At 40.2% G+C, this 25,895-nt stretch overlaps 1 protein-coding gene across 1 annotated transcript; it reads left to right on the forward strand.

Annotated features, from left to right (window-relative positions):
• Positions 1-7,284: 7,284 nt before the first annotated feature.
• Positions 7,285-24,937, forward strand: PLSCR5 (phospholipid scramblase family member 5). Its single transcript, XM_074962963.1, has 9 exons — positions 7,285-7,351; positions 7,972-8,129; positions 11,139-11,290; positions 15,537-15,579; positions 16,590-16,810; positions 18,240-18,401; positions 21,643-21,804; positions 22,990-23,072; positions 24,782-24,937. Exons 2-8 carry the CDS (start codon positions 8,117-8,119, stop codon positions 23,026-23,028), a joined length of 792 nt encoding a protein of 263 aa, XP_074819064.1. The 5' UTR covers positions 7,285-7,351; positions 7,972-8,116; the 3' UTR covers positions 23,029-23,072; positions 24,782-24,937.
• Positions 24,938-25,895: the final 958 nt, after the last annotated feature.

A 25,895-nucleotide genomic window follows, 5' to 3' on the forward strand; every position in this document is an offset into this window, starting at 1 on the left:
CAGCATCCATAATCCCTTCGTCCCTCAACTTCAACAAATAAGGAGATCAGCTAGTTTCTTATAGGGTCATATAAGCTTTTTATAGCTCATGTTTTAATGTGTATTACTGTGGATTTTTTAAATTTAGGTTTGATTTGTTATTGACATCTTGGGGATTAGAGCAGGACAGGGTGTCACAATAAACAAACACAAGATATAATTCCTTACAGAATTAATAATTTTAAAAAATCTTTTCTGTAGATTTTAACATATTAACATGGTTGTACTTTGAACATGAGTAATTCCAGGCAGGAATGTGGTAAGAAGACATGGCTGTGATTCTAAACGATACTGTGGACTGTGTTGGTGTTTCTAAGCAAGGGAATTTCGTCATAGCTGTCTACAATTTACCCAGACCTGCACTTGCTAGTCAGATAAACTCCCTGTGTGGTTAATGAGACTTGTGCTTACATCAGGAGTGTGGGATCATGTTCAGAGACCATAATTTTTCAAACAAAGCCTGTGTATCAGCTGATCTGATCTATACAAGCTGTGTATATTTGTCATGGTTTTATCATTATTGTATTCCCTTGAAGGGGAGCAATGTAAGGTGGAGCACAGAAAGTGACTGCTCTAAGTTCTTGTTAAATGTCTGATGCCAAAACATTCTTCCTTCATAGAAAACAACAACAACAAAGAAGTCCTAGCTCCACAAAGCTGCTTCTGGCCTGCAGCTTCAAACCTTCATATCCCACTGATAACAGGGCCTGATTTTTCAAAAGAAACAATTTTTTCAGACATTTAGTCTAAGCAAAATTTCACTTTGTAAGTAAAATTACAATTAGGACAGTGAGAGACACTGAAACAAATCAGTTTTATGTTTTACTTTCCTATAAACAGCATCCCCCTGTATCAGAGAATATGAATCTGCCAGAATTCCACCACAGGCTTCTGTTGCAGAACCTTTGCATGTTCACATGTAATCTACTGGTGAATGCAGTACGAGTTCCCTTCTGTGACCGATTCTCAGAGGACATGAGTTAGGTACAGCCTCAGTTAGGAAGCCTTGGCATTTTAGCTCAAGTTGTAGCAACTCATGCTTTTAGCTCTGAAGGTGCCTGGTTGAATCCCTGGTGTGTCAGCCAACAAGGCAGCCATCACATGTGCACAATGAAGATCTGGATCTTTTAATGCACTGTCTAGCTGTAGGTGAAGACTGTGACAAGTAGTTAGTAGAAGACTTTGTCTTTGCACGTTGGAGATAGTTGTACAGTGAGTTGTACAGTTTTTGATTAGAATACAGATAATCAGTGCCCTTGGACAAAGAAAACTGGGTGAAATTTAGTAGAAATATTCAAGCTATAAGTAGGCTCTCATGGGGAGATTTTTTGTAGCCATAATGCCCTTTGCTGTTCAAACCATATAACATTATAGTCACTCTTTTCCCATGCTCCAGCCAAAAATATGCGTCACTGAGGCATGTGGATGTGGAACAGAAAAATGATGATGTAGAAAGAATAGATATGTGACTCTGACACCTTCCTCCATAAAAATGAGTACAAAACAATCAAAGGTTAAAAAAGTGAAAAAAATTAAGTACTTTAAAATCTGCTTAGCTTCCAGCCTAGATTTCAATTTTACATTATTTTCCATTTTAAAAGGAAAAGCGAGTGACAGTTCTAAACAATTAACTTATCTGATCAAGCACTAACCACCATGATAGCAAATTATATTGACACTGTAGCAAATACTTCAATAGCAAATCACTCTAATGGCAAAATATTTCAACTGCAAAGCCCTCAAATATCAAAATGCTCTGTCAGCAAAACTCTTCGATAACCGAACTGCTGCAATACAAGAAATACCCCAACAGCAAAGCTTACCAATCTCAGTGACAGTCTGCAAAATATAATCAGGGCCAGAGCCTTATGAACTTGACTCAAAGCTCATCTAAGTTAAAGTAGAGTAGACCCCTGTTGACTTCAGTAGGCTTTGGATCAGGGCCCTAGTATAAATTAGCCTAGCTTCACTGATTTAAATTGAAACTGTGGTGATTGATACCACTTGAGGATCTGGTCCTCAATTTTTATAAACTCTACAGTATGGGGAGCTAGCAGTATAAAATATACTTTGCATAGAGTACCTGAAATGTGCTAGCCACTTTCCAGAGGGCAAAATTCACCCCCTGCAGAGGACCAGCAGAAACCTTTTGCACCACTTGAGAACTTACGTGGAACTTAAACGGTGCACAGGCTTCATGCTGGCTGTTTGAACAATGGTGAGTTTGACCCACAGTTAGTAATAGATTCATCCTCTTCCCAAAATATCTTGTGGTCTAAGAACAGAAAAGAGGGAATGAGCCCAGGAGAGTAGGAAGAAGAGACAGCAAGGATGGCATCAATTCTTTTGAGATTGTAATAATAATTTATATAATACCTGCCATCCAGAAGGATTTCAAAATGTAGAGGGATGAAAAGTGTACTTCGTAGGGACCACTTGCCCACAACTGAAATACAGCCACCTCTAGTATGAAACATAGTGGTCATTATGCACCAGCAGCATGAAATATTAGCCGGTTGAGCTTTGGGATAAGGGAATGGGAAGAGTAATTTCTCTAATCTACACTGCAAGGAGATTGTAGGTAGGCAGAAAGTGGTATTGGAGATATTATCTTTTTAGGTGAGATATAAAACCAAACACCTGACCTGCTATGTCCACTAAAGATTCAATGGCAGCTTCCACAAAATGTAGAGGTATTAACTTTAGTGTCCTGGCAAAATTCCATTTTGGATTATTACATTCTGATTGCCTAAATTCCCCTATAAATTAAATTTAAATGCTGGTGTGACAGGTTTGGTCACAGAGGCCCCCTTGGGACTGTCACCTGATGTGCTGAAACTACCTCTGAGCCCATTTTCCCTGGCAGCTTGGGACTTCAGAACCCTGCCTTGTTGAGCCAGACATGCTAGCCTGCAGCAAACACAGACCCAGGTCTGAACCACGTCCCGCAAACCTGCAGGCTTTAACTGAAAACCACTTAGCAGGTATTCCTGTCTCCAGCACCCAGATACCCAGTTCCCAATGGGATCCAAACCCCAAATAAATCCGTTTTACTCTGTATAAAACTTATACAGGGTAAACTCAAATTGTTTGCCCTCTATAGCACTGACAGAGATATGCACAGCTGTTTGCTCCCCCAGGTACTAATTACTTACTCTGGGCTCAATTATAAACAAAAGTGATTTTATTAAGTATTAAAAGTAGGATTTAAGTGGTTTGAAGTAATAAGAGACAGAACAAAGTAAGTTACCATGCAAAATAAAGCAAAATGCGCAAGTCTAAGCCTAAAACATTAAGAAACTGATTTCAGATAAAATCCCACCCTCAGAGATGTTCCAGTAAGCTTCTTTCACAGACTGGACTCCTTCCTAGTCTGGATCCAGCAATCACTCACACCCCCATAGTTACTGTCCTTTGTTTCAGTTTCTTTCAGGCATCTATTGGGGATGGAGAGGCCATCTCTCAAACCAGCTGAAGACAAAATGGAGAGGCTTCGAGGGCCTTTTATATTCTCTCTCTTGTGGGCAGAAACCCCTTTGTTCATTTGTGCAAAGTCACAGCAACAAGATGGAGTTTGTAGCCACCTGGGCAAGTCACATGTCTATGAATGATTCAGCTTTTTGCAGGCCGATACCATTATTTACATATTAGTTTGAACATTCCCAGGAAAGCTCAGATGTGGATTGGCATCTCCCAAAGTCCATTGTCAGTTAAGTGTTTCTTGATTGGGCACTTATTGAGAATAGTCCCTTCTCAAGAAGCTGACCAAATACTTCACTGAGGCTACTTAGAATCAAACACATTGAGATACAAGTACATAGCCAATATTCATAACTTCAGATACAAAAATGATACGCACATACAGACAGCATAATCATAATCAGCAAACTACAACCTTTCCATAGACAACCCACTTGACCTCCACTGTACAAGACCTGATGCAACCATAGGACCTGGGTTGCAACAATGATCTATACGGTCACAGTTCATGTCAATAATGTCACAGCTGGTATTTGTCACTCTTTGTCCTACATTCTTGAGTAGTTCTGCTGTGAGCTGTTAAATAGTTGCCTCGTTCCACCCAGAAATGGCTGCATTTCATGGCTGGGTAAAACAGCTCCTATATACATATGGAAGGGGGTTTCAAAAGCACTTAGCATTGCCTTCAGTTTGCTGCTACTGAAGTTAATAGTAAAAATCTTATTATCTTCAGTAGGAGCAGATTCAGACCAATACCTGAGTGCTTTTGAAAATCCCACCTAGCGTCTGGAAAAAAATTAACATTCTTTGGGATGAAAGGAACTATGTAAACAAAAAAAACCCTATGTGAATGCAAGATTTTTCAGAAAATAAGTAGCCAAATTTACTAGAATGCTGGCAGCAGAATAAAACAACAGGAAACAAAACAGGACAAAGGGTGGGCATAGAAAATGGGTAAATCTGTGAAAGAAAAGAGCAAACAAATAAGATCTACTTTAAACCAACAAAGCACCCAGTTTTTGAACTTTTAGAAAATGCTAAGAGGTAAATATTTAGGAATTATGCCAGAAGCAGAAGTGTGGATTGCAAGCTCTTTGTGGCAAGGACATATCATTTTATGACTCTTTAAGGCACCATCCACACCACCAGTACTTTAGAAACAACAGTAATGAAAACAACTCCTCCCTTATGATGTCTGTAGATTGTATGCGTGCAACTGAACCATTTTTAATGCAAGTCAAGACCATTATTGCCTGATAGTGTCTATACTTCTTATTTCTTGGCTCCACTTCTGGAAGAGATGCAGAACAGATAAAGACTATTGGTTCCATAAATAACCATTGAGGAGGGCACTAGTTTAGCTAATCCTCATTCAAAATGATTGAAAGAGAAATAAATACATAGTGATCCAGAGACCTGTTGCTATAAACACAGGAGTAAATCATTGCACTTGGAGTTAATGAGCTGGATTCTGGGCTCCACCTGCACAAAACTTGAAGTACCAGGCAGAGTGGGGAATACAGGCAAAGGTGACTTTACACCACCTTTGTGCTGGTTGGATTTTGGGCTGCCTCAGGTGTTGAAACAGCCTTCAGCACAAGTTAGAGGAACTCCTGGGGAGCTCCAACTAATGACAGCCTTCACAGTTCTGCCTGTGGGCTGCACAGCAGCCCAGACTCTCCGGAGAATCTAGCAGAGAACTACAAGCATGTCCCCTAGTCTTCTGCCCCCAGCTTCCTCCTGGCATGTCTCCTTCAAGGCCTTGCAGAGGAGGAGGTGGTGGGGAGAATCTAGGAAACATACATTGGCTCCAGGATGCTCCTGCACCAAGTAATTCTCTCACAGACCCTCAGAGCTCCTGAATGGCCGCCTATACACTGCCACAATGTCATATGGATGATTGGGCAGGGAGTAAAATTGGCCCAGTTGGACTATTTGTGCACACTACAGAGTTTCACTGTGACATGCCCATGTGTTGTATGTCGTTGTAGGCACGTCTGTCCCAGAATATTAGAGAGACAAACTGGGCGAGGTAGTATCTTTTATTGGACCAACTTCTGTTCATGAGAGAGAGAAACTTTCAAGTCACACACAGCTTAGAATATGTGCTAAAAACTTATGCTAAACAATTGTTCCACCTTGCATTTAACTGGGACGTTCAGAATTCCTTTTCCAGATCTGAAGAAGAGCTCTCTGTAGCGCAAAAACTTGCCTCTCTCACCAACAGAAGTTGGTCCAATAAAAGATATTACATCACCCACCCATCACCGTCTTTCTGATGTCCATGTGTTGCAGACAGAAACAATCACTGCAAAAAGCACATATGGAGAGCTGATCCTCAAGCTCTTAAAACACTGGTCTCAAGCTGAAAAGTTTCTTTAGCTAGTAGTGCTAACAGTCCCATATCCACTCTGGGAGCCAGCCGCTGGAGAGCATCATCACTCACTCATACACCCAAGCAGATAAGTTACAGTGAGATTCCAGAGCACATTACAGGCATGCTGTACCTGGGTTAGGTACTGCTGTGGCTGCAAAGTGAGCTGTTCTGACAGCTCATGTTTCTTCATTGTAGTTCTAGCTGCTACTTCAGTTCCCAGTCAGCTTTCCCTTTGACCACATTGTGGATTACATTTTAATAGAGACTGTTTTGTTAACATTTTAATCCAAAAACATTGGATATTTTTACTTCTTCTTAAATGCATTTTAGCTGCTTGAAACAAATGTCCATGCCATTTCTTTCCTCTTGCTTTAGATTCAAGGTTTTTGTTTTTTCATTTGGGGTGGGAGGAGGGAGTTTAAGGAAATCTTCTCTTTCTTTACTAGGTGAGTTTCCAAAAGCTTTTGTAGAAAAAAAAATCCTAATAGATTTATGCACATTTGGTTCATGAAATAAATCTGGTTTTGCATACAGGCAAAAGCGATTTTTATTGGGTGTGAATTAACCCTTTTTAACCATTTTTAAAGGTGTCAGTGGGAGTTGGGCAGCCAACTCCTTGAAGTGAGGTTGCCCATCTCTGTTTATTTCAGGTTGTTTCCTAAGTTTTATTTGTGTTTTACTCCTTGGGTCAGATCCTTGGGCCTCTACATTCTGCACTGGACCAACTTGGGTGGGAGGGGGAAAGGGACGGAAGTCATAATGTGGCTTTAAGCAATGTTTGTCTCCTATCCAACCCCTGATTCTGGATGGGCAAGGCTTTGAGCCATTTTCAAGGCAGAATTTATATAGCCTTGTCAGTCTCAGCAACCCAGAATTTCTGGGGTGCAGGAATGCCCTGGCCACACCCTCTTCTCCCCTACTTCCCACCATAGTTAGAGGGAGGCTGGGGGGGGCATCATAGGAGCCCCTACAATAACTCTGTGTTATAGAGATTCCCCCACACTGGGTAAGTAAGCTCCAAGACAGTTTCACAAAGCCCAGATCTGCCACATTACAGTGGAGGATTGGGGTCTTTGTGTGTAGTACTCTGATTAGAATTCCTGCCAGTAAAAATCAGCTTGAGCTTATTAATTTTTTAAAAGAGGCTTCTCAGAAACTTGCATGAATTGTAAACAGTGGACCAAATTCTGCTTATTTACACCTGAGCAAACCCTCTCAAATCAGTGGGATTTGAATGAGTGTATATGAGAGTAGAATTTGGCCCAAAATACTTTACTCTAATTCTTCTGACACTACGTATAGTCTCCACCATTTCAGCAGTCATGAATCGTATCTGTCTACAGATCACATGGGTATGATCTCCATGGTGACTTGGTCACTAGAGGTAGAAATATGAGCTGGCAAGTCAAGGTTACTGTGTCTCCCTCTCTCCCTTTCTCTGTCAGTGCAATGCAGGTAATTATTAGCATGACATTCTGACTTAAAGTAGGCTTCATCTGGAGCAAAATTTGCCATTTTTTAACTGCATAAATGTAGTTTGAACAATGCACTGTGAACTACAGATCCTAGATCCAGACACGGAGAGCAGGTGGTATCCTTTTCTGGACCTCATTTAGTAGAAAAGCCAGCATCCTTGGTTAGAGGAAGTTGATGCTACAAGAAAAATAAATAAAATGAAAAATCCTATGTAGGTCTTCCTTCTCTGAACTGTAGAAACTTTCATTGTGAGGAAACGACCAGCTCCTTTGTCCTTAGTAGATGTCCTGGGAAAATGGAAACATTAATACAGAATTACAAAGACAGAATTTGCCGAGTCTTAGAATACAAATACCTAAACAGACACAGTACAGTATAAGAGAGAATCTTAGGTCTTATCCATGTGTTTAAATTAACCAGCAGGCACTTAAAGTTTACTTCTTTGTACTGGTGATGCCCCTTTCCTGTTTTCATTGATGCAAAATGACTTTAAAATGAGTAATATTTTTTCTTGTTTGCTAGCACCATCTCCCCCTGTTGTCCATCCACATAAAATGCATAGTCCTGGAACATAAGAAAGGTGATATGTTTCCTTCCAGCTCTTTTGTAAGCTGACATGAAGTAGACAGGCCCTTCTGAAGTTTTGTGCATGCTGTGCTTCTTCCCCCACACCTCCCTTGCTGCAGCAAGAAAAGCCTTTTCTTTTAACCGGGCTTCCTTTGAAGAAGTGACTCAGGCAGCCTCATGGCCTCTCAAGGTAAATGCATATATAGCCTGTATTTTTATATCATGTTTACAGAAAACTACAGTCTTTTCAATTTCCAGCAATTTAATTAAATGTGACTAAAGCCACATCATCCACAGCATGGTTATTTGACCTTTTTTGTTTTTCAGAATATGAGATGCTCCTAAGGAGAGTAAATCGATAATAAAATGTTAATTGCATAAAATATATTAAATAAAAAGTAGCATTTGCATTTAACCTGCGAGGTGTTTGTTCATATTTCTATGTGTACCATTGCCTGTATAGTTGGCACTGAATATGTGGAAAGGGTATGCACTGATCCAAGGTTAATGTATTTTGCTCACACTTCTTCCATAGTCTACTGTGAAAATAGTGTGTCAGCAGATGATGCTCATTTTCAAGATGTGTCACAATCCTGCTACCAAGTAACAAAGGAAATCTTTGAAGATTACTTGCATTTAGTCAGATTAGCTATATTTGGGTTCATTCTTGACATGTATTGTCTTTAGCTGGAGCCAGCTGTCTCCTCAGAACTGCAAGTGAAAGTTGCAGTCAGTCAATCGTTAAATCCTTCTAAGTTCATTGGCACATGCTATCAAATGATATAACTGAACAGAAAGAGCCAAGATTCAGATTTCCTTTATGTAGATACAACTCCACTGACAATACCCCATTGAGTTGTACAGGTGCAGTGGGAGCAGAATTTGGGGGTCTAGCAGCGTTCCAACAGTTTGCTATATAGGATTGCTAGTTGACATCTCTCTTTTTGCTAGAACTTTGTAAATGCAATGCTGCTTGACACTAAGGATGTTCTTGAGTACCAGGTAGTTTTTATAGCATTATTGCTGCATGCTTTGAAATATCCTTCTTTTGGAGTATGAAGACTTGCCTATTTCTATTGACGTTATCATGGGGAATTTGTCATGTATATTTTTACTGTACAGTAGTTAGCAGAAACAGCTGAATAATGTAGCCTTCTAGCATAGAGTTTCCACAGTAAAGAAACATGGTAATACACGTCTAGACAGTGGCTCATAATTCTACAAATTATGATTATACTGTCCAATCTATTTGTTTATCTTAAATGTTCACTTACCATAAGTGAAATAGAAAAACACCTTCACAAAATATGCACAAAAATAGACAAAGCTTCAAAGTGTCTTAGATTGCCATCAATATTTAGTGTATTTGCTGTTTGATTTTTTGATAAATGCGATGGACAAAACTGCAGTTTGTCATTTTATTTCTTATTACTATTCAAGAATGACACTAGCACTTGGCCAGTAAGACTTCATGGCATTTCATGTAATGAGTTAGAGCGACAACAGTATCCTGCGAGGTGAAATGATGCAGAAGCACCTATAAAATATTCATAACCCAGTTATACATTTTTAAAAGCCAGATAGTAATTCAAAGGGCTTTCTTCTTTTTCCTGTGGTCTCAGAGTTTGAAAGAAAGCAGTAGCTGCAAAGATAAATTAAAATCAAAATATGATTAAATGATGAATGAGCCACACTATGTTCAAATAATGCTAAAGGATCTCATTTAAACCCATAACACCAAAGGAAAACTTTAAAGCCACAGCTCCTTCTGGTGCTAAAACCCCATTCTGCCTAAGTATTGTAGCACACTTGATAGAAACAATCTGTTTGGGGACACTCACAGTATCTAAGTGTGGAGGCTCAGTTTAATAAAACACTTTGTTATTTAAACACAATGCGCCTAGCGTTGCTTTCATTTATGCCAGTATAATTAATTTAGCTGCACTGAAATCAGTGGTGAAATCAGTGGTAAAACCAGTGTGAGATCAGAATTGGGCTCATAAGATGATTTTTCTTTCTGTTATCTACATGCACCCATATTGACTTTGGTGGTGTTTGGTGGTGTAAGATAGGGCCCAATCGTACAACCACTTACAAGTATAAGCAGTCTCATTACCTTAAATAGGACTACCCAAGGTAACAAACACTGTGTCTAATAGTGAGTGTTTTCAGGATCAAGCCCTAAGTACACAGACTGATAAAGCCTGATCTTCTAATACCCTAATTTCACGCTGGTGTAACACCATTTAAATCAATGGCATTACATTGGTTAAAACCATTTTGTCAGTGTGGAGAATCAGGCCCAATCATGGTAGCCGGATTGCAGCCATTGATATCCTTTCACAAAAAGCCAGCTTTGGGAACCTCAGATCCCAGAAAAGTCATTTACTTTCTAGAGAAGGTTTCTCTCAGATTAAGCCTATCATGCACTAATGAAACCGTAAAGAGGATCTGCACAGGCACTCTCAGTATATAAACGGCTACCCCATTTGACCCAAGCAGTCTTGTGCGGTTGTTTCCATTAGGAGGAGAAATTAATGCTAGAGTTAGGTATTTCTTTGATGCAATCCTGTTTGTTTACAGAAAAAATGACTATGAAGTTCAGATTCCCTGCACACAGGAATCAAAGATCAGGAGACAGTTTCTCTGCTCACAGTTCCAAGCCCCTTTCCAACCAGCACTATACCCAAAAGTGCTCTCTCATATCTTTCTCACAATGTCACATGACAAGCACTTCTCAGACTGTCTCTGATGCTGTCTTCTTTGGCTTTGGTGTTTCTGCTCCTCTCTCTGACACACAGCTCTCTCAAACAGTAGCCATCTCCCTGTCTTTGCATTCAGCCCTCAGTGAAACTCTTCTGCCCACATAGCTCAGATTTCTGACCAGTTGTGTGTGTGTGTTACATTTATCCAGAATGAGGGGCAGCTATTGCCCCACCAGTGAGGTATCACTCCACTCCCAGCATAATACAATGTACATGCGCATGTTCTTGCTCTCTTTGTGTCTCTGTGTACGGTGTCCACATTCTACCACAAAGTTGATAGAAATCCCATTCCTGCAAAATTCTGACACACTCATTGATAGATACAGCTACATAAAAATGATAGAAAAAGTAAGCAGTTAAGTTACCTAGGCAACAATATCATATCCTAATTGTATAAGCTAAATCTTAATTAAGTCTTTTTTTCCTTGCTGCAGATACTCAAGGACAAATAAACAAAATCTTTCAGGATTATCTCCCGGGTTCTCCAGATCTTCCCAGTCAAAGTAAACCTGTTGAACCTACAAAAGCCTGGAAACATGCACCACCTCCTCACAGCTTGCCTCCTGGTCTGGAATACCTGAGCCAGGTCCTGTTGTCTCTCAACTTTAATAGCATTTTGTTTCCTCAATAGCTTATGTTTGTGTTGAAATGAAACAAAACTTTGAAATTAATTTAGACTTGCATGAGGGACAGGATGATTACTTCTGCCTTCGCTTTCATTCCTCCATGACTCAATAAAGTGGGTCTCTTTCCCGTCCCCTTGTCATGCCTTACCTCTCTTTTCTTTTCCCCAATCTCCCTCCAGCTCATTAGGAGCTCGGGCCCACTCCCATGGAAATATGGAGCCCACATTTTGAGGAGCATGAAGGTCTTTTAGCCAGATGACTTCTGCCCATAGTTGTACTTCTCTCAGGACCATAGGTATCCCTGTATCATGCCATCTTAGATGGCCACCTATACAGACTGTGTCCAAAGCCATCCTTGCCTCTAGCAAATTGTGGTTTGTAAAATGATTGGTATAATAGACTTCAATGAATTGTTTTTTATCTTTTAAGCTTCATAACCAAGAGGCAACTTCAAACTAAAGAGTCTATATGACAAAAAAACATTCTCAGCTGTGTTCCCATGAACACTTGAAACTATTCAGAATGAAAACATTTTAAAGTCTGATCACCTTGCCACATATGCTGTTGAGTCCTGTCTGCACTTCACTTAACGCCTGCTTTTGCCACCATTATTCAAACTGTGTAGTACTTTACTTCACAGTTACTCCCACTGATCAGCATGTGGGAGGGGGAAAGAACCAGGCCCTCTGTTTTGACACTGAAACTTGTCTGATAGTTTAGAATGTGTAGCTCTGATTCTCATGCACTAGACAGATGTTGAGTTTGGCTCCCAACATTCTAACACGGTTAAGGAATGTTTCAATCCATAAAGGCTTTAGCTGAAATAAATACATGAGAATATTTCTATCCACATTAGGATTTGATAGGAAAAATGATGTATTTTACATTTGCAGCCTAAATTACCATGTTGTGTCTATTTGTTACTGAAAACACTGTCAGTATTAGATAGCTAATGAAACTGGGCTCTTAAAGGGAATAGTAATTTTTTCTCACCCCATTCAGAAACTGTTCTTTACTTCAGAGCCATGATGGTGAGTCCATGGTACACATGCCTGAAATGACATACACTGCCAATTCCATGAGCATTAGTTCAGGGATGGTGGAGCAAGCAGTTTCAGTCAAGGACTAAAAGTGATGGTAATAATAAATACTTAGCATATTACGTGTTTAGATTTCTGTACAAACATTAACTAATTATTCCTTAACTTACCCAGTGAGGTAAGACAGTAAATTATATGATCCCCATTTTAAAGAAATTTTCAATCTGACACATGGCCAAACAGCAAATCACTGTTAGAACCATTATTAGAGCTCTGAGCTTCCTGGACTTCATGCCCAGGCTTAGTCCAATAATCAGGCTGCATCTCTGACTGATGACCATCATGGCCTCCTCAGATAATGGGTATATCACCTCTCTGATTATTCTTAAGTTTCTCCCCAGTCTAGAGAAATAAAAGAGAAGACCTTCTCTACCTCTCTGGAACAATTGTGCACCTGCCACTGAACAACTGTAGGTTTTCTATTAGCCACTTTCACTGTACATTTGGAAGCATTTGATCAGATCTGATGTTCTAAGGCAGAACCCTTAGATCCAAGTGCGCTGAAGGTGTGCAGGAGTTTTAAGGAGTCATCATTTAGGTTTGATTTCACCAGTATTAGGTCCAGCTATAAATCAAAGTTTTGCTTTTGAGAGCATCTCAAAGCTTGTTTCTTTAAATCTTCAAATCTGTTCCAGTAGCAGGAAATTAAATGAAGTAGCTGCTTCTATTAAAGGATAACAAAGAAATACCTATTAACTTTTGTTCTGTTAAATTAAGGATCCCTGCTCCCCAGAACACTTGCTTGCCATTGAAGAGAATCAAACTGAACCCAGTGACTGAAATAAGAGAGGTTCTAGAATGACCCCCAGATCCTCTACAGTCTTCACTGCATTCCTTACCTGTGGTGTTGTGTTCATGGAAAGAGGCTGGCAGACTTTTACCCAGTGCAACCTTTCCCATTCAGGGGAACTGCTGAGGAGCTGCTGCCTCCAAAATCCTTGTAGTCTTCTATTAAGAGATACCTCTGTTCTAGTGGTTGGTTTCTTCTAGCACTTTACTTTCCTACAATGTAGTTGGGTAATCACCTTTTGGGAGTAGCTCAATTCCCTGCATTGATACCATGGGATCTATTTACATATCCACTTAATCCATCTGATTTGCAGATTAGAATTACTGGAGTTTACACACCACAGTGTTCTGCAATGATTTGAAATCCCTGCTTCCCCCACTTCTTGCAAGATTAACAACACAAACATGATAAGTGGTGGAGCAAGTGGAATTCAGAATGTGACCTAATTGGATGTGGGAGAGCTATCTTCCCAGAAGAAGAGGCCCTCACGTCTGCAGAGAGAGTAGGCCCTATATCTTTTCCTGATGTACAAGATTTGTAGCAAGCTGACATTTTCTCCTGGGAGGTAGGCAAAATATAGAGTTCACTGGGGGTATTGAATAGAGATAGCTATTCAGCATATTGAGTGGGGGGGTGGTTTGTGGGAGAAGGTGGAAGGCTACAAGGGCAGGTTTGGCATGCCAGTTTCGCAGGTTATTTGGATAAACTTCAGAGAGGTGTCCAAACATTGCATTGCTTATTCTGACCATGCTGAGTCTTTCAGATGTCTCCTCTCATCAGTGTATTTATCACCTGCTTCTATTCTTTTGTACAATGAGGACATGTGACTTCAGGAAGCCAATGCAATGTAGAATATGAACTATGCTGGATCACTTCAGGTTACAGTCTGTCCAATGGCATATTTGTGGTGAGGGCAACCCAGCCTTCTTTAAGGGAGTCCCAAATCCCAAGCCATGTGCCTGAGAAAACCCCACTTGCGTCTGACTAGGCCCCAATCCTTTGGTTCACTCCCAGACCTTCTGAGGATCAGGAACTAACTCCAGAAACAAGTGCTGCATTCAGCAACAAAATCATACTTTTCTATGAGCAGAGACAAATCCTCCATCAGTTCCAGGGACAATTCAGGGAAGACCCTTTGAGGAGTCACACATATTAGCTATTGTACATTGTATGCAATCCTGATGCCGAGCTATACAAGCTAATACTCTATAAGGCAATTGAATCCAAACAGCACCCAGTTCCATCACCTCAGACCCAAACAGGGCATCTTCTGCCCCATATGCTGGTCACTGGTGCTTGGCCTGGTGCGAGCTCAGAATGCTGAGCCCTGATTTCTTCTTCATTGCTTGTCATCCATCCCCATGGTGGTCATACTAATCAGAACTCCTCTGCCATGCCCTAGGCTTGCTCCCTCGGCTGATCCCCTAGCTCTAGGTTTGGCCTGCAATTGGGCCTGCTCCTTCCAGCTTCAGCAGCAGTAGCAGCAAATGGCAATGTGTGCTCAGGCCTCTGTATGTGTTCCTTTTCTAGCCACAGCCCTGTGCCAGCCAGTTGGCCCAGAGCCAATCAGATGCCCTGCACCCAATCACTGGGTTTATAATCTATCAATCATATGATAATTTCTCCTTGGTCAACAAGTTGGCTTTATAGAGAAGTCTATTTTTTTATTTTTATTTTGTGTGTGTGCTCATTTTGGCATCCTAGAATGCCATGTGATGGCCACCATTTCTGAATCTCCAGATTTTTTACAGCATAACCTTAAACCCAGTGTGCACTGGCCATGCCTCCTCCCTGTCACCAACAAGTCCTTGTCTGTGCCTTCTGGGGACTCTCTCATATCAGGTGAATCTTCAACAGGGGAGAAAGGGCCAGATACCTTTTCATAATCAGAACAGCACAAAGGAGACAGAGTGGGAGAGAGAATCAGGTTCTGCATCTTTTGTACATTTCCCTCAATTACACCTGGCCTCATCATGATCCCAGTGGAACTCATTTGGTCACTGCTTTCAAATGGATGTATACAATACATAACCATCACACCTTATATCATGTCCCTCCAGCTGGCATAGAGTAGAACCAGCTCCTTCTTGAGCAGGTCAGGACCCTTCTCAATTAACAAGAAGATGACTACTGTGACACAGGATGCTCCCCAGTGTATCCAGCCCCTGCTGGCCTGGGAGCAAAGAAATGTAGGTCTGCTGGAACATATGGTATCCTTGACAGGTATATGAGAATAATTACTGTGGCAACTCCAAATCTCTTTAAAATTATTAGAGTGCCACCATGTACTTTCATTTATTTTCATTTTTTTAACAGCTGGACCAGATAATCATTCACCAGCAGGTGGAGCTTCTTGAAGGTACCATATGTATGAGTTTCATCTTTACAATGCCAGCATGTAGATATCTTTGTAAATGTAACATAAATTATGCCCTAACCTTCGCCTGTTGAAGTCCATGAAAACACTTCCATTGACCTTAATGGGCATTTGATGAGGTCCTCCATGCACTGATAGGTTTAATGCTGAAAGTTCATTTTGTTTACGGCAGTTCTATCGCAATAAAAGGAGAGGAAAAAGTCAATAATGAGTCTCTACTCCAACCGTAAACATTTCTTCATCAATGAGTTCAGTGGGATTGCTCATATGCCTAAAGCTACTTATGTTTATAAGTGTTTCCAGAATTGGGAAAATGTTGTTTTCTTTAGCAATTATTCACATGCTACTAAATAATGTAATGCTCTCTGATCAGATGAGTTAAAGAAACAAAAGGTATCTGTAAGTGATACAATAATGCATAATAGTTTGCATGTATATAGTGCTTTAATATTGCAAAGCACTCTAGAAACATTACCTGCTGCAAATGAAATGTCATGTTTCTTGATTTTTTTTTTCACTGCAGATTGGCATAGAGCCTGATCCTGCTTCATTGATATGAATAGGAGTTTTGCCACTGAGCAAAACTGAACAGGATCATGTCATTACTTTTCACCTATTTAAGTTAGTGATGAGTCCAAACCACAACTCTGGATATCAAGTCGGGATCCAGATCTGAACTTCATAATTCTATAGTGGGTCAAACCAAAGTCTGATCTGAGCACTCTCTAATTTGGTTTAAAATATAGATCTGAATTTTTCCAGATTCCATGGTGTTCAGATTCAATCCAATGTCTGATTATTGTTGCATAATTGCATAGTTTCATTACATTAAAGGAATTTTAAATGGTCCCTGTTCCAAAGAGCTTATAATATATATTAGCGAGAGAGGTTGGACTGTGAACTTGGATCCAAACTTGGATCAGGTGTTTTTGGACCACCTTTAATTCTAATTTATTATACTAAATAACTTGCTAACTGTTTTACTTTATTAGTCATACTTGGTACGGAGACCCGCAGCAAATATGAGATAAAAAACCATTTGGGACAAAGAGTTTACTTTGCAATGGAAGAAAATGGTTGCTTTGATCGTAACTTCTGTTCACCTATACGGTCTTTCACCATAAGGATAACTGATAACACTGGTCAAGAGGTGATCACAGTGAATAGACCCTTGAGATGTAACAGCTGCTGGTTCCCTTGCTACATGCAAGAGGTCAGTGAATAATAACAACAGCACCTTTCATTTATGTATCTCAAATTATTTACCAATTTTCAATAAGGCTCACGAGACCAGATGGGTAAAATGCACAGAAAGGACTATGTGTTTTGCCCATCTTCATGGGGTGAGACATAGAGACCAGAAGGGTAGGCTCTGGCTGCTAGACCATATTTCCTCTTTTTTAAAAAAAAATCCGTAAAAATAATAATTGTCAAGACACATAACTGGCAAGGAACATACTTCCTTAATGATGAATGAAACCATTAATTACAGGTAGCCTATGGCAGGCAAGGAAGGTCTGACTTTGGCCTTCATTCAGATTACGGGTATGATGCAGACTAGCTGCATGTCTAGTTCCATAGGGTTTTTGCCATGTTAATACAGAGGGTTTGAGTGATATGACTGGAGTCTGAAAGTCCAGACCCACAAATGGTTACAGAACTTGCATTCAGCACTGCTCAGATAAGCCCCAATGCTGCAATGAAGCCCATGTAGAGGTCAGTCCTCAGTGGAGGATTGGGGCGATAATTTATATGACTGCAGCACATGAGTTCTGCTTTATTTGACATGTATGTGTTTTTGCAGTATGTTTCAGTTTCCACTCTTCAGTTTGATGCAAGACATTGTATCATAATTTCAAGCTGAATAGTAAAAGTACTGTCGTTTCTTACAGATTACATAACACTCATTTTGATATTTATGAGAAATTAAACATCATGGGTGAAATCAATGGCAATAAGTGACTTCAAATAGGGTCAAGATTTCACCCCTGTTTGGTGGCAGTTTGCTTGCTATTTGCTATGTTTAGTACAAAAATGTCCGCATTAGTCCTGATAAGTCCTATGAGCTACATGTGCCACAGATAGTCCTAATACCGCCCCTATACAGTTTCATAGTATCCACAGTCTTGTGTTAAGAGCGTGCTCTGCTGTTAGAAATACTCTCTCTGAATGAGAACACAGATACTTTCTTTCTGTATTGCACCACTCATTACTATAAAGCACTCTCACTCTGAGATGCATTGACTATGAAAGGTGAATATTCTAGTCCAGCATGTTGATTTCATCATTTTATTCAAGTGCTTTATATACTCGCCCATGTACTTTCCAAGTGGTGCAGTACGATTTGCATTAGAGATGCAGATCAATGTACAGAAGTATCAACATCTCTATATAAATAGACCTTTGTATATTAACTAATTACTCTAAATATATTAGCTTCTGTATACATATGGTTTTTCATGTTATACAAAACTTTATTCTTTAGCAGCAGTTATTAAGTTAATATTATTCAATGTATTTAAAACTATCCTATGAAGTCTTTTCATACTATGTTTATGGTTCAAAATTTTGCATTTAAAAATAGGACAATTAATCTTGTAAATTTACACGTGTTATTATTGTATACCACTTTTGTCTAATAGTTAGAAGTTCAGTCCCCTCCCGGTACAATAGTCGGCTACGTTGTCCAGAACTGGGACCCTCTGCAGCCTAAATTCACTATACTGAATGAGAGCAAAGAAGATGTATTGAAAATAATTGGCCCCTATGCAACGTGCAGCTGTTTTGGAGATGTAGACTTTGAGGTATGTTTCATACACTAGAGAATACCCATTGTTTAAAGTTAATATAATATTTTGACTGACACATTCAATGAAGGTTTGAAACTTAAAAAAACAATGAACTACTGTAATTTAGGAACCAGATGTCAACAGTGCACAGAGTGACAAATCAAAGTTCATGGTTCTAACCTTAGACCTTAGGCTGGAAGTTGAGTCTACCACATGCATTTCCTGGATAGGAGTGACAATAGATGCAGGAAAAAACATTGTCCTGGGGCGAAATCGTGGAATCCCCTGAAATCAATGAGAGTGTTGCCATCTACTTCAATAGGGCCAGGATCACATCCAAGTCTCCTTCAGTAAAATTCTGATCCAAAGTCTACTAAATTCAGTGGGACTCTTTCCACTGACTTCAATACCCTTAGACCAATTCTAAGAGTAGTATTGCCATTGAACAGCCACTTAACTGCTGCTTCTACAGGACAGTTAAGTCTGAGAAGAGTAGATTTGGGGGGGGGGGAGGAGGGAGAGCAAAACATGCACAAAATTTGCTATGACAATCACAATCTTGCTAAAACAGAGAGAAAGTGAGAAATCCAAAGCACTGAGGGATCATAGCAATCTTCTACACTGGCTACCTCCTAAACAGCCACACCAAAAGACTTCAGTGAGATTCTGCCCACAAATGTAGATTAAATTTAGCAAATAACTGGAATGACCAAGGAATCAGGGACACATTTGTCTGAGCTAGAAGTTAGGGGTGCATTGGATGCTACTACTATTTAGAGCTAGTCAAAGAAGGGGAGAATTGTGACATTTCCACCATTTCTTTTCCCTGGTTTCCAACAAGCTCCAGTGCTGCTGCTGATCCCAAATCTCTAGAAGAGTATCTTTCTGGTGTGTCCTTTCACATGGATACAGATAAGCATGATGCCCCGGAGCATATAAGTGATGACAAACATAAGGGTACTGATTAGTGGCAATCCAAAGTCAGTGGCTAGGGGAAGCTGAGAGATAGAAGGGAATCCATCTAATTTCTCAGTATTCTGTGTCTCAGTATTCTGTGTCAGAGCAAGTAACTCCCTTGGTCAGAGGCAGCTGCATCAGCATCATATGCATCTAAGCTATTGTTGCGGAATGTACTGTAGCTGTCTGTCGCTGTCTCTTTTCTTTCCATAGTTTCATCATCGCTGATGACACAATACTTCTCAGCAGCAGCATGGCTGAAGCAAGAGTCCTCTGACTCTTTGTGTACAGAGAATAGGCCAGATTCAATGATCTTGTGAGAATCTGCTTGAGGATAGGGGTATGAAAAGGAGGTGTCTAACTGCTGCCACTGTATCTGATGCTGTGGCAGCAGCTGCTCTGTGTGTGTGCAATTGCACATATATTTTTCAGTTGAATGTTGTCTGCTTTTCTGAGTTTGCGGGTGCTGCAGGTCTTTGTTGTGGTGTGATGCTGCAGATCCGTGTCCAGCATGCCTGCCGTAAACTGAGTTTCAGCACATGCCCTGCAAAGCTATTGTTTAATGCCTGTAAGGGACTGCGGAAGACTTTGTTACGGCCTAGCTAGGGAACTTCCGCTTTCTCGAGGCCGCCCGGTCACTGTAGGACACGGAGAACCAACTTCAACCAGTTTTAGGCCAGTTTTGTCTGCCTTGCATGGCCTGTTGCCGGGTAGCGGAAAGCCCCTTTAGGGAAGTACCTAATTATATATTCATGAGCTGTTTCTGTGTACTGCTTATTATGGCTCGCTGGTTGCCCCTTCATCGGACTCTGTCCCAGGCAAAGCTCCGGTGTGCTGGGTTCCCCACCTCCGTGACAGCAACGCTTGGAGTCCTCGTTGCGGGTGTGTCACTAACCTTCAATAAAGCCAATAACTCGCTGCTTAGCTGTGTGTGGGTCTCGTTTTCTCAGAGTACTTCTGCCGGCCTGCGGTGCTTCGAACACCTTGGCCCAGAACAATGCCAAACTGACAAAAATGCTGAGATTCTCATTTGCTGACCATGGGAAAAGACTGGGGAAATAATTTTCCTCCAAACAAAATGAAAGACGAGTCTAAGCCACAAAATTTGAATTCACATCCAACATTTGTGGATGTTCAGATGTGCTGTTTTGCTTTGGCCCCAGCTCTAATCACATGAGGACCTGTGCCAGTTGTCAATTCACTGGAACAATGGAACCAGTCCCATTGAAGTTAATGGGGATTTTGCCCCTGATTACCAATGGGAATGAACCAGCCTGATTGTGAATGGCCATTGGGACAGCTTTTGGGAGGGTCACTTAGATGGAGAGAAGGGTATCCATTCTGCAGAGGCAACATGCTGTGCATGTGCAGTTTCCACAATTAGAAACTGCACAATAGTTCATTGTACAAATGGAGGGAGGTGAGATGACGGGAATGGTTGACCAGCTCCTCTCTCTGTCCTCTGGGATCGTAATCTCAGACAATGGGGCGGCATGTGCTACATGGTGATGATGTTGGCCACGTAGCCTGCTTTTCACATGTCAGAAGCTGATCTTTTTCTGGAATTCCATTTAAAACACCTCAGACAGAACATGGAGCCTCTCTCTGTGACAACTTGAAATTTCATAGGCAGGAAGGGTCAAGGAAAGGTGGCTTTATTCTTTATTTGTTTGTTTATATTGTGATAGCACCATGAGGTCTTCAAAGGCTAGGGGCCATTGTGCTAGGCACTGTGCCAACATAGAAGATGACAGTTCCTGCTCCAAAGAGCTTAAAGTCTGAAAGACAAGACATAACTGCACGAGACAAGCAAGTCGAGGTGAAGATGGGAGAGATGGGGTAACAATAAAAACAATAGGATGGTGTGTTCCATATTCTCCTGCTTTGAATAACCCTTTTCCGGTTAGAGGGAGAGGAGGCTTCCCAAAATTTCCCAGAAAAGTGAAATGCAGAGGCTGTAAAACTATTCAAAATAGCAAACATTTTTGTCTTTTGATTATAATAATACATTCTAGTAAGCATGGACATAAATGGTTCTGGCTATCTACATGGGGGTGAATTTCATTTCACCTTCTGGGCCAAATCCTCAGCTTGTGTAAACTGGAAAAGCACCAATGGAATAAATTAACTATTCTGATTTACACCAACTGAGATCTGGCCCACTAAGAATAGAATACTTTCTTGTCTGTTACAGGGCACTGATTATAACAAATCCAATAAATTATTGTTTTGGGGGAGGGATTGGAGGGGGCTATATGTTAGTGTGGCTATTTTTTAATCCCTCTTTTCTCTTGTGTAGGTAAAAACTGTTAATGAAATGTCAACAATTGGCAAGATTTCCAAATATTGGTCTGGGTTTGTAAACAATGTCTTTACCAATGCTGCTAACTTTGGGATCCAGGTTCCTGTAGATCTTGACGTGAAAATCAAGGCTATAATGATTGGAGCTTGTTTCCTCATAGTAAGTACACAAAACCAGAGGGAAAAATAAAGTGGAGCCAAAGCACCCACAATCTGTGGTAAGACCTCAGTCCTACAACAGGATCCACATGACTGTACCCTTGGGTATGTTCAGATCCTGCTGCAGCATTGGGACCCAACCTAAAATTGTCAATACCTAAAAGATTATTAGCTGGGAAACCTGTAACTTTAATGGGTTTTTCTTTTATCATTTAGTGATATGGAATTTTTTAAAATTTGCTTCATTTTATCATAAAGTTACACCACATCCAACATCCTGTCAGTTTAAATGATATTTTCATGTGTTGTCCTGTGTCACAAAAGATGCGATCAAATATTTTAATCCTCGCAGAACCTAACAGAACCCTGGATAATCTGAGGCAATGAGAAAAACTGTTGAATTTGGACTTGTTACCATGTCTGTGAACCAAGAGAGAAGAGCAATTACACTGATTCTTTATTGGTGTTTCAAGATCCTGGGCCTGATTTGCCCCTTGCAAGATATAAATAACTCCCATTGATTTCACAGGAGAGTTTTATGTGTATCCTGAGGAGCAGAATAGGGCTCTGAAAAGGTGAATCCTTTGCTTTATCTACAGCTCCTCATTTTATTCAGCATTATCTATATTTCTGCCCAATGGGTCATAATGTTTTCCCTAGCCCATATTCTTCCTTCACAGATTCTATTGTAAAACATTGAATCTTAAAACATTCAAGAACGGGGCAAAGAGGGGTGTGCATAGATTTGAGGTGCACAACTATCATGACAAATCAATATCTTTGCCTGTTCTTGCTTGATTTATTTCTCCCTATGCATTATATCTAATACGCTACACATCGGTACAGCAATGATGGCCACATAATGATTTCAAAAAACTGTTTGGATTCTCTGATCAGAGGAGACAGGAAGACAGGCAGAGCTATTTTACTTGTACTTCTGAAAAAAAACCCACAACAGTGATTCTGATATTTTATTCTAGTTTTTGGCTGCAACAAGCTTAGAAATACAATTCTCATGACACTTAAGATTTTCAGATTTCCTCCTACATAACTCTCACTGCTCAGTGGCAGAGAGTCGTTGCCTAATATACTTATTTTATTTAATAAGAGCCTTCAAATCTGGCTTTTGATATTAATTGTTGCCTTTTTGTATCTTCCTTAACATTCACAGTTCATTTATTTGTAGGATTTAATGTTCTTTGAGAACTCATTGGATGGATTATAACAAGCAAGATGACAGAAACAATAAAATATGCAGAATGTGTTTCAGTAAGTAAGAGAGAATATAAATTGATCTTCTTGCTTTCAAGGCTTCTACATTCGACACTTTCTGATTCTTTTTCATTTTCTTCTACAAATCCCTTGAGCTTTGGACATTATATTTTACTGCACAAATCTTTTTTTTTTTTGAGGAAAAAATTAATGATAGTATTTATTAAAATATTTCTTATGTAAATAATAATTTCCCCATTTGAATTGTACGTATTGCTAAACATACAGTTTTCGACAGAGCAATGTTGCTTTGGAAACTGCTATTCTCTTTTTTCTCTTTTGATGTTTTTTCATGTAAAGCATGAAAGATTAGAACTAAGCCTTGCAGCATCACTGATGAAAAGTCTATGTTTAGAGAACCCTTTGAAGTTTTGCAAGTGCTGGTGCTAGTTATTAACCAAATAAGGTGGGACTTCCCATTATTTCTGAAGTAGCTTTCAGATCTACTATTAATTAACAGTAACAAACTGAATATAACAGTAACAATGTACTGGTATTGCCCAATGGGGAAGTTTAAGATGGGTATATATTTGTGTGGGGACAGTGGAGGTGATGAAACTACCTACTTGGGTTTAAGAAATATTTAACACAGCTAAGGTTTATAAATCACGTGATTTTATGGCAAAGATTTTTCAAAAATAGGAGCCCAAGTTAAGTTTCTAAGTCCATAATTAGTCACATAAATAAGTGACCTGTTTTCAAAAGTTTGGAGCATCCAGAGTTTTCACTGAAGTCAGGCAAGCATTTTTGAGTTTCTTGGCCACATTACAGAGAGAAAAAGAGAAAGAGAGAGAGAAAAAAACTAACACTTTCAAGTATGCAATGCCTTAAAGTGCTCAAGAAGTTTACTCCCACCTTGTTGTTGTGGAAAAGATCCTTTGCTTTAATCCACATCATACCCTAATACAGTTAACTTTTTAATTCAAGCCTGCACTTTTCTGAAGCCAACATAAACCAAACACCAACCAACTGAACCAAAGCGTCAGCCTTTTATACCTCCCCTTTGGGAACAGGCAGACTCAGATATTTTCTGTGATATTACTGTGCAATAGAAGCTTTCTAGCTGCACTTCAGACACAGATGTAAATTGCAATATAGAAATATACCTTAAGGCTGGAGGTAGTCACATCCTGCTAAGAGTGTTCACTACCACTTTTTCAGATTTTAATGGCTGTTCATTTGTACCATATTCATATACATTACTACTTACTGTTCATGAACATTCACATTCTCAGGCTTTTGCTTATACGATTGTTTGGGGAATGTCCAGGCTTGCTGAAATACCCATATTTATATATGGGTATATTTATTTATATGTGATCAAGAGTAGTTGTGCAAAAAAAGAAAAAGAACATTCACTGAACATTATTTTCTGTTTGTCAATTGTTATACATAATTCTCTTGCTTAAAAATTTCAGTGATGCATTCAGGTGACAGAAACAATGCCATGTAACATAGGTGACAAATCACACACAAAGAATAACAGAGTGCTCAGTCTGAGTGAACCGTTTACAAAACATCCATTGGCTGAGATTTGTTTGCATGAAATGGGCAGTGAATGCTGGCAAATAGCTAACACATCTTTTAGATTATCTAGTAAGGTGACTAGTTTCACTACCAACCACTATACAAATAGTAAAACTATGTGCTATATATGTTCGGTAGGTGGCAGCAACATTTCATCATTCAATATTTATTTTCCACAGAGCATGATCTTCACCAGAGACAGCTTCAACCTGCAATTGATTTCTAGCCTTTTGAAGGGAACAGTTTTACTTTGTTTGCTGTTTGATATTAAACCTTTGACACAAGATGTTGGGACTGTTTTACTGTTTGCAAGTTGCCACTGAACTCTCAGTAACTGGGGAAGTTCTAACGGAAACCTGTAGCTGCTTGCCTTCACATCCATTAGGGAAAATTCAGCATACCATAGGGTGAGCTTTTCTGATCAAGCCTGGAAATACCTAGCCTGGCCCCTGACTATCAGTACTGATTCCGTAAGTGGAGGGTATCCAGTTCAGATCGAGTCTGAGGGTCTGACTGGCAGGAAAGAGAAAAAGTGCCAGCTCCATGTGCCAGCTCCCACATCTCCCACTCCTGCAGAAATCTATTCATAGTTGCACAGTTTGGGAGCTCAGTCCTGAACTTTGCTTAGCACTCTGGCCCTGAAGCTTAGCTCTTAAACATCTGATTAATTTTAAGCATGTCAGAATTGAGGTTATTCATATGCTTAAAGTTCAGGATGTACATAAGTGTATCAAGGCCAGAGAGCTCAGCAACTTGCAGAATTGAGCCCTGAGCAACCAAGTGATTGAGAAGAGGAGCTAGGCCAACAGGAACTCATCAACTGATCCTGCAAAACCTTAATCAAGTGGACAGTCCTGGCTCACTGAGCAGTCCTATTGCCTTCATGAACACTGCTTACGTGAGATTCCTCACTTGATTAAAGGTTTAAAGATCAGGCTCAATCTGAGGGCGGGGGGAGTACCACAGAAAAATGGGTAATGAGAAATAATCTTAGCATACCACAAGGTGGCATATTGTGAGAATATTACTGTTTTTTTAAACAGTTCAAATAGTAGGTTCATAGCTAGGGCCCTACCAAATTAACAGCCATGAAAAACACGATCTGGACCATGAAATCTGATCTCCCCTGGAAAACCAGGTCTCCCCCATAAAATCTGGCTAGTGTGGGGGAGGGGTGGGGGTGGGTGCTCCTACCATATGCCGGGGTCCAGCTGCTAGTCCCGGCCAGGCTGGAAAGCGATGGGACTTCCTCTTCCTCTGCAGGGGCCACTCCTGGGGCTGGTTCAGACCCAC

Source organism: Natator depressus, chromosome 9, assembly GCF_965152275.1.
Source record: "Natator depressus isolate rNatDep1 chromosome 9, rNatDep2.hap1, whole genome shotgun sequence".
Classification (NCBI taxonomy): domain Eukaryota; kingdom Metazoa; phylum Chordata; order Testudines; family Cheloniidae; genus Natator; species Natator depressus.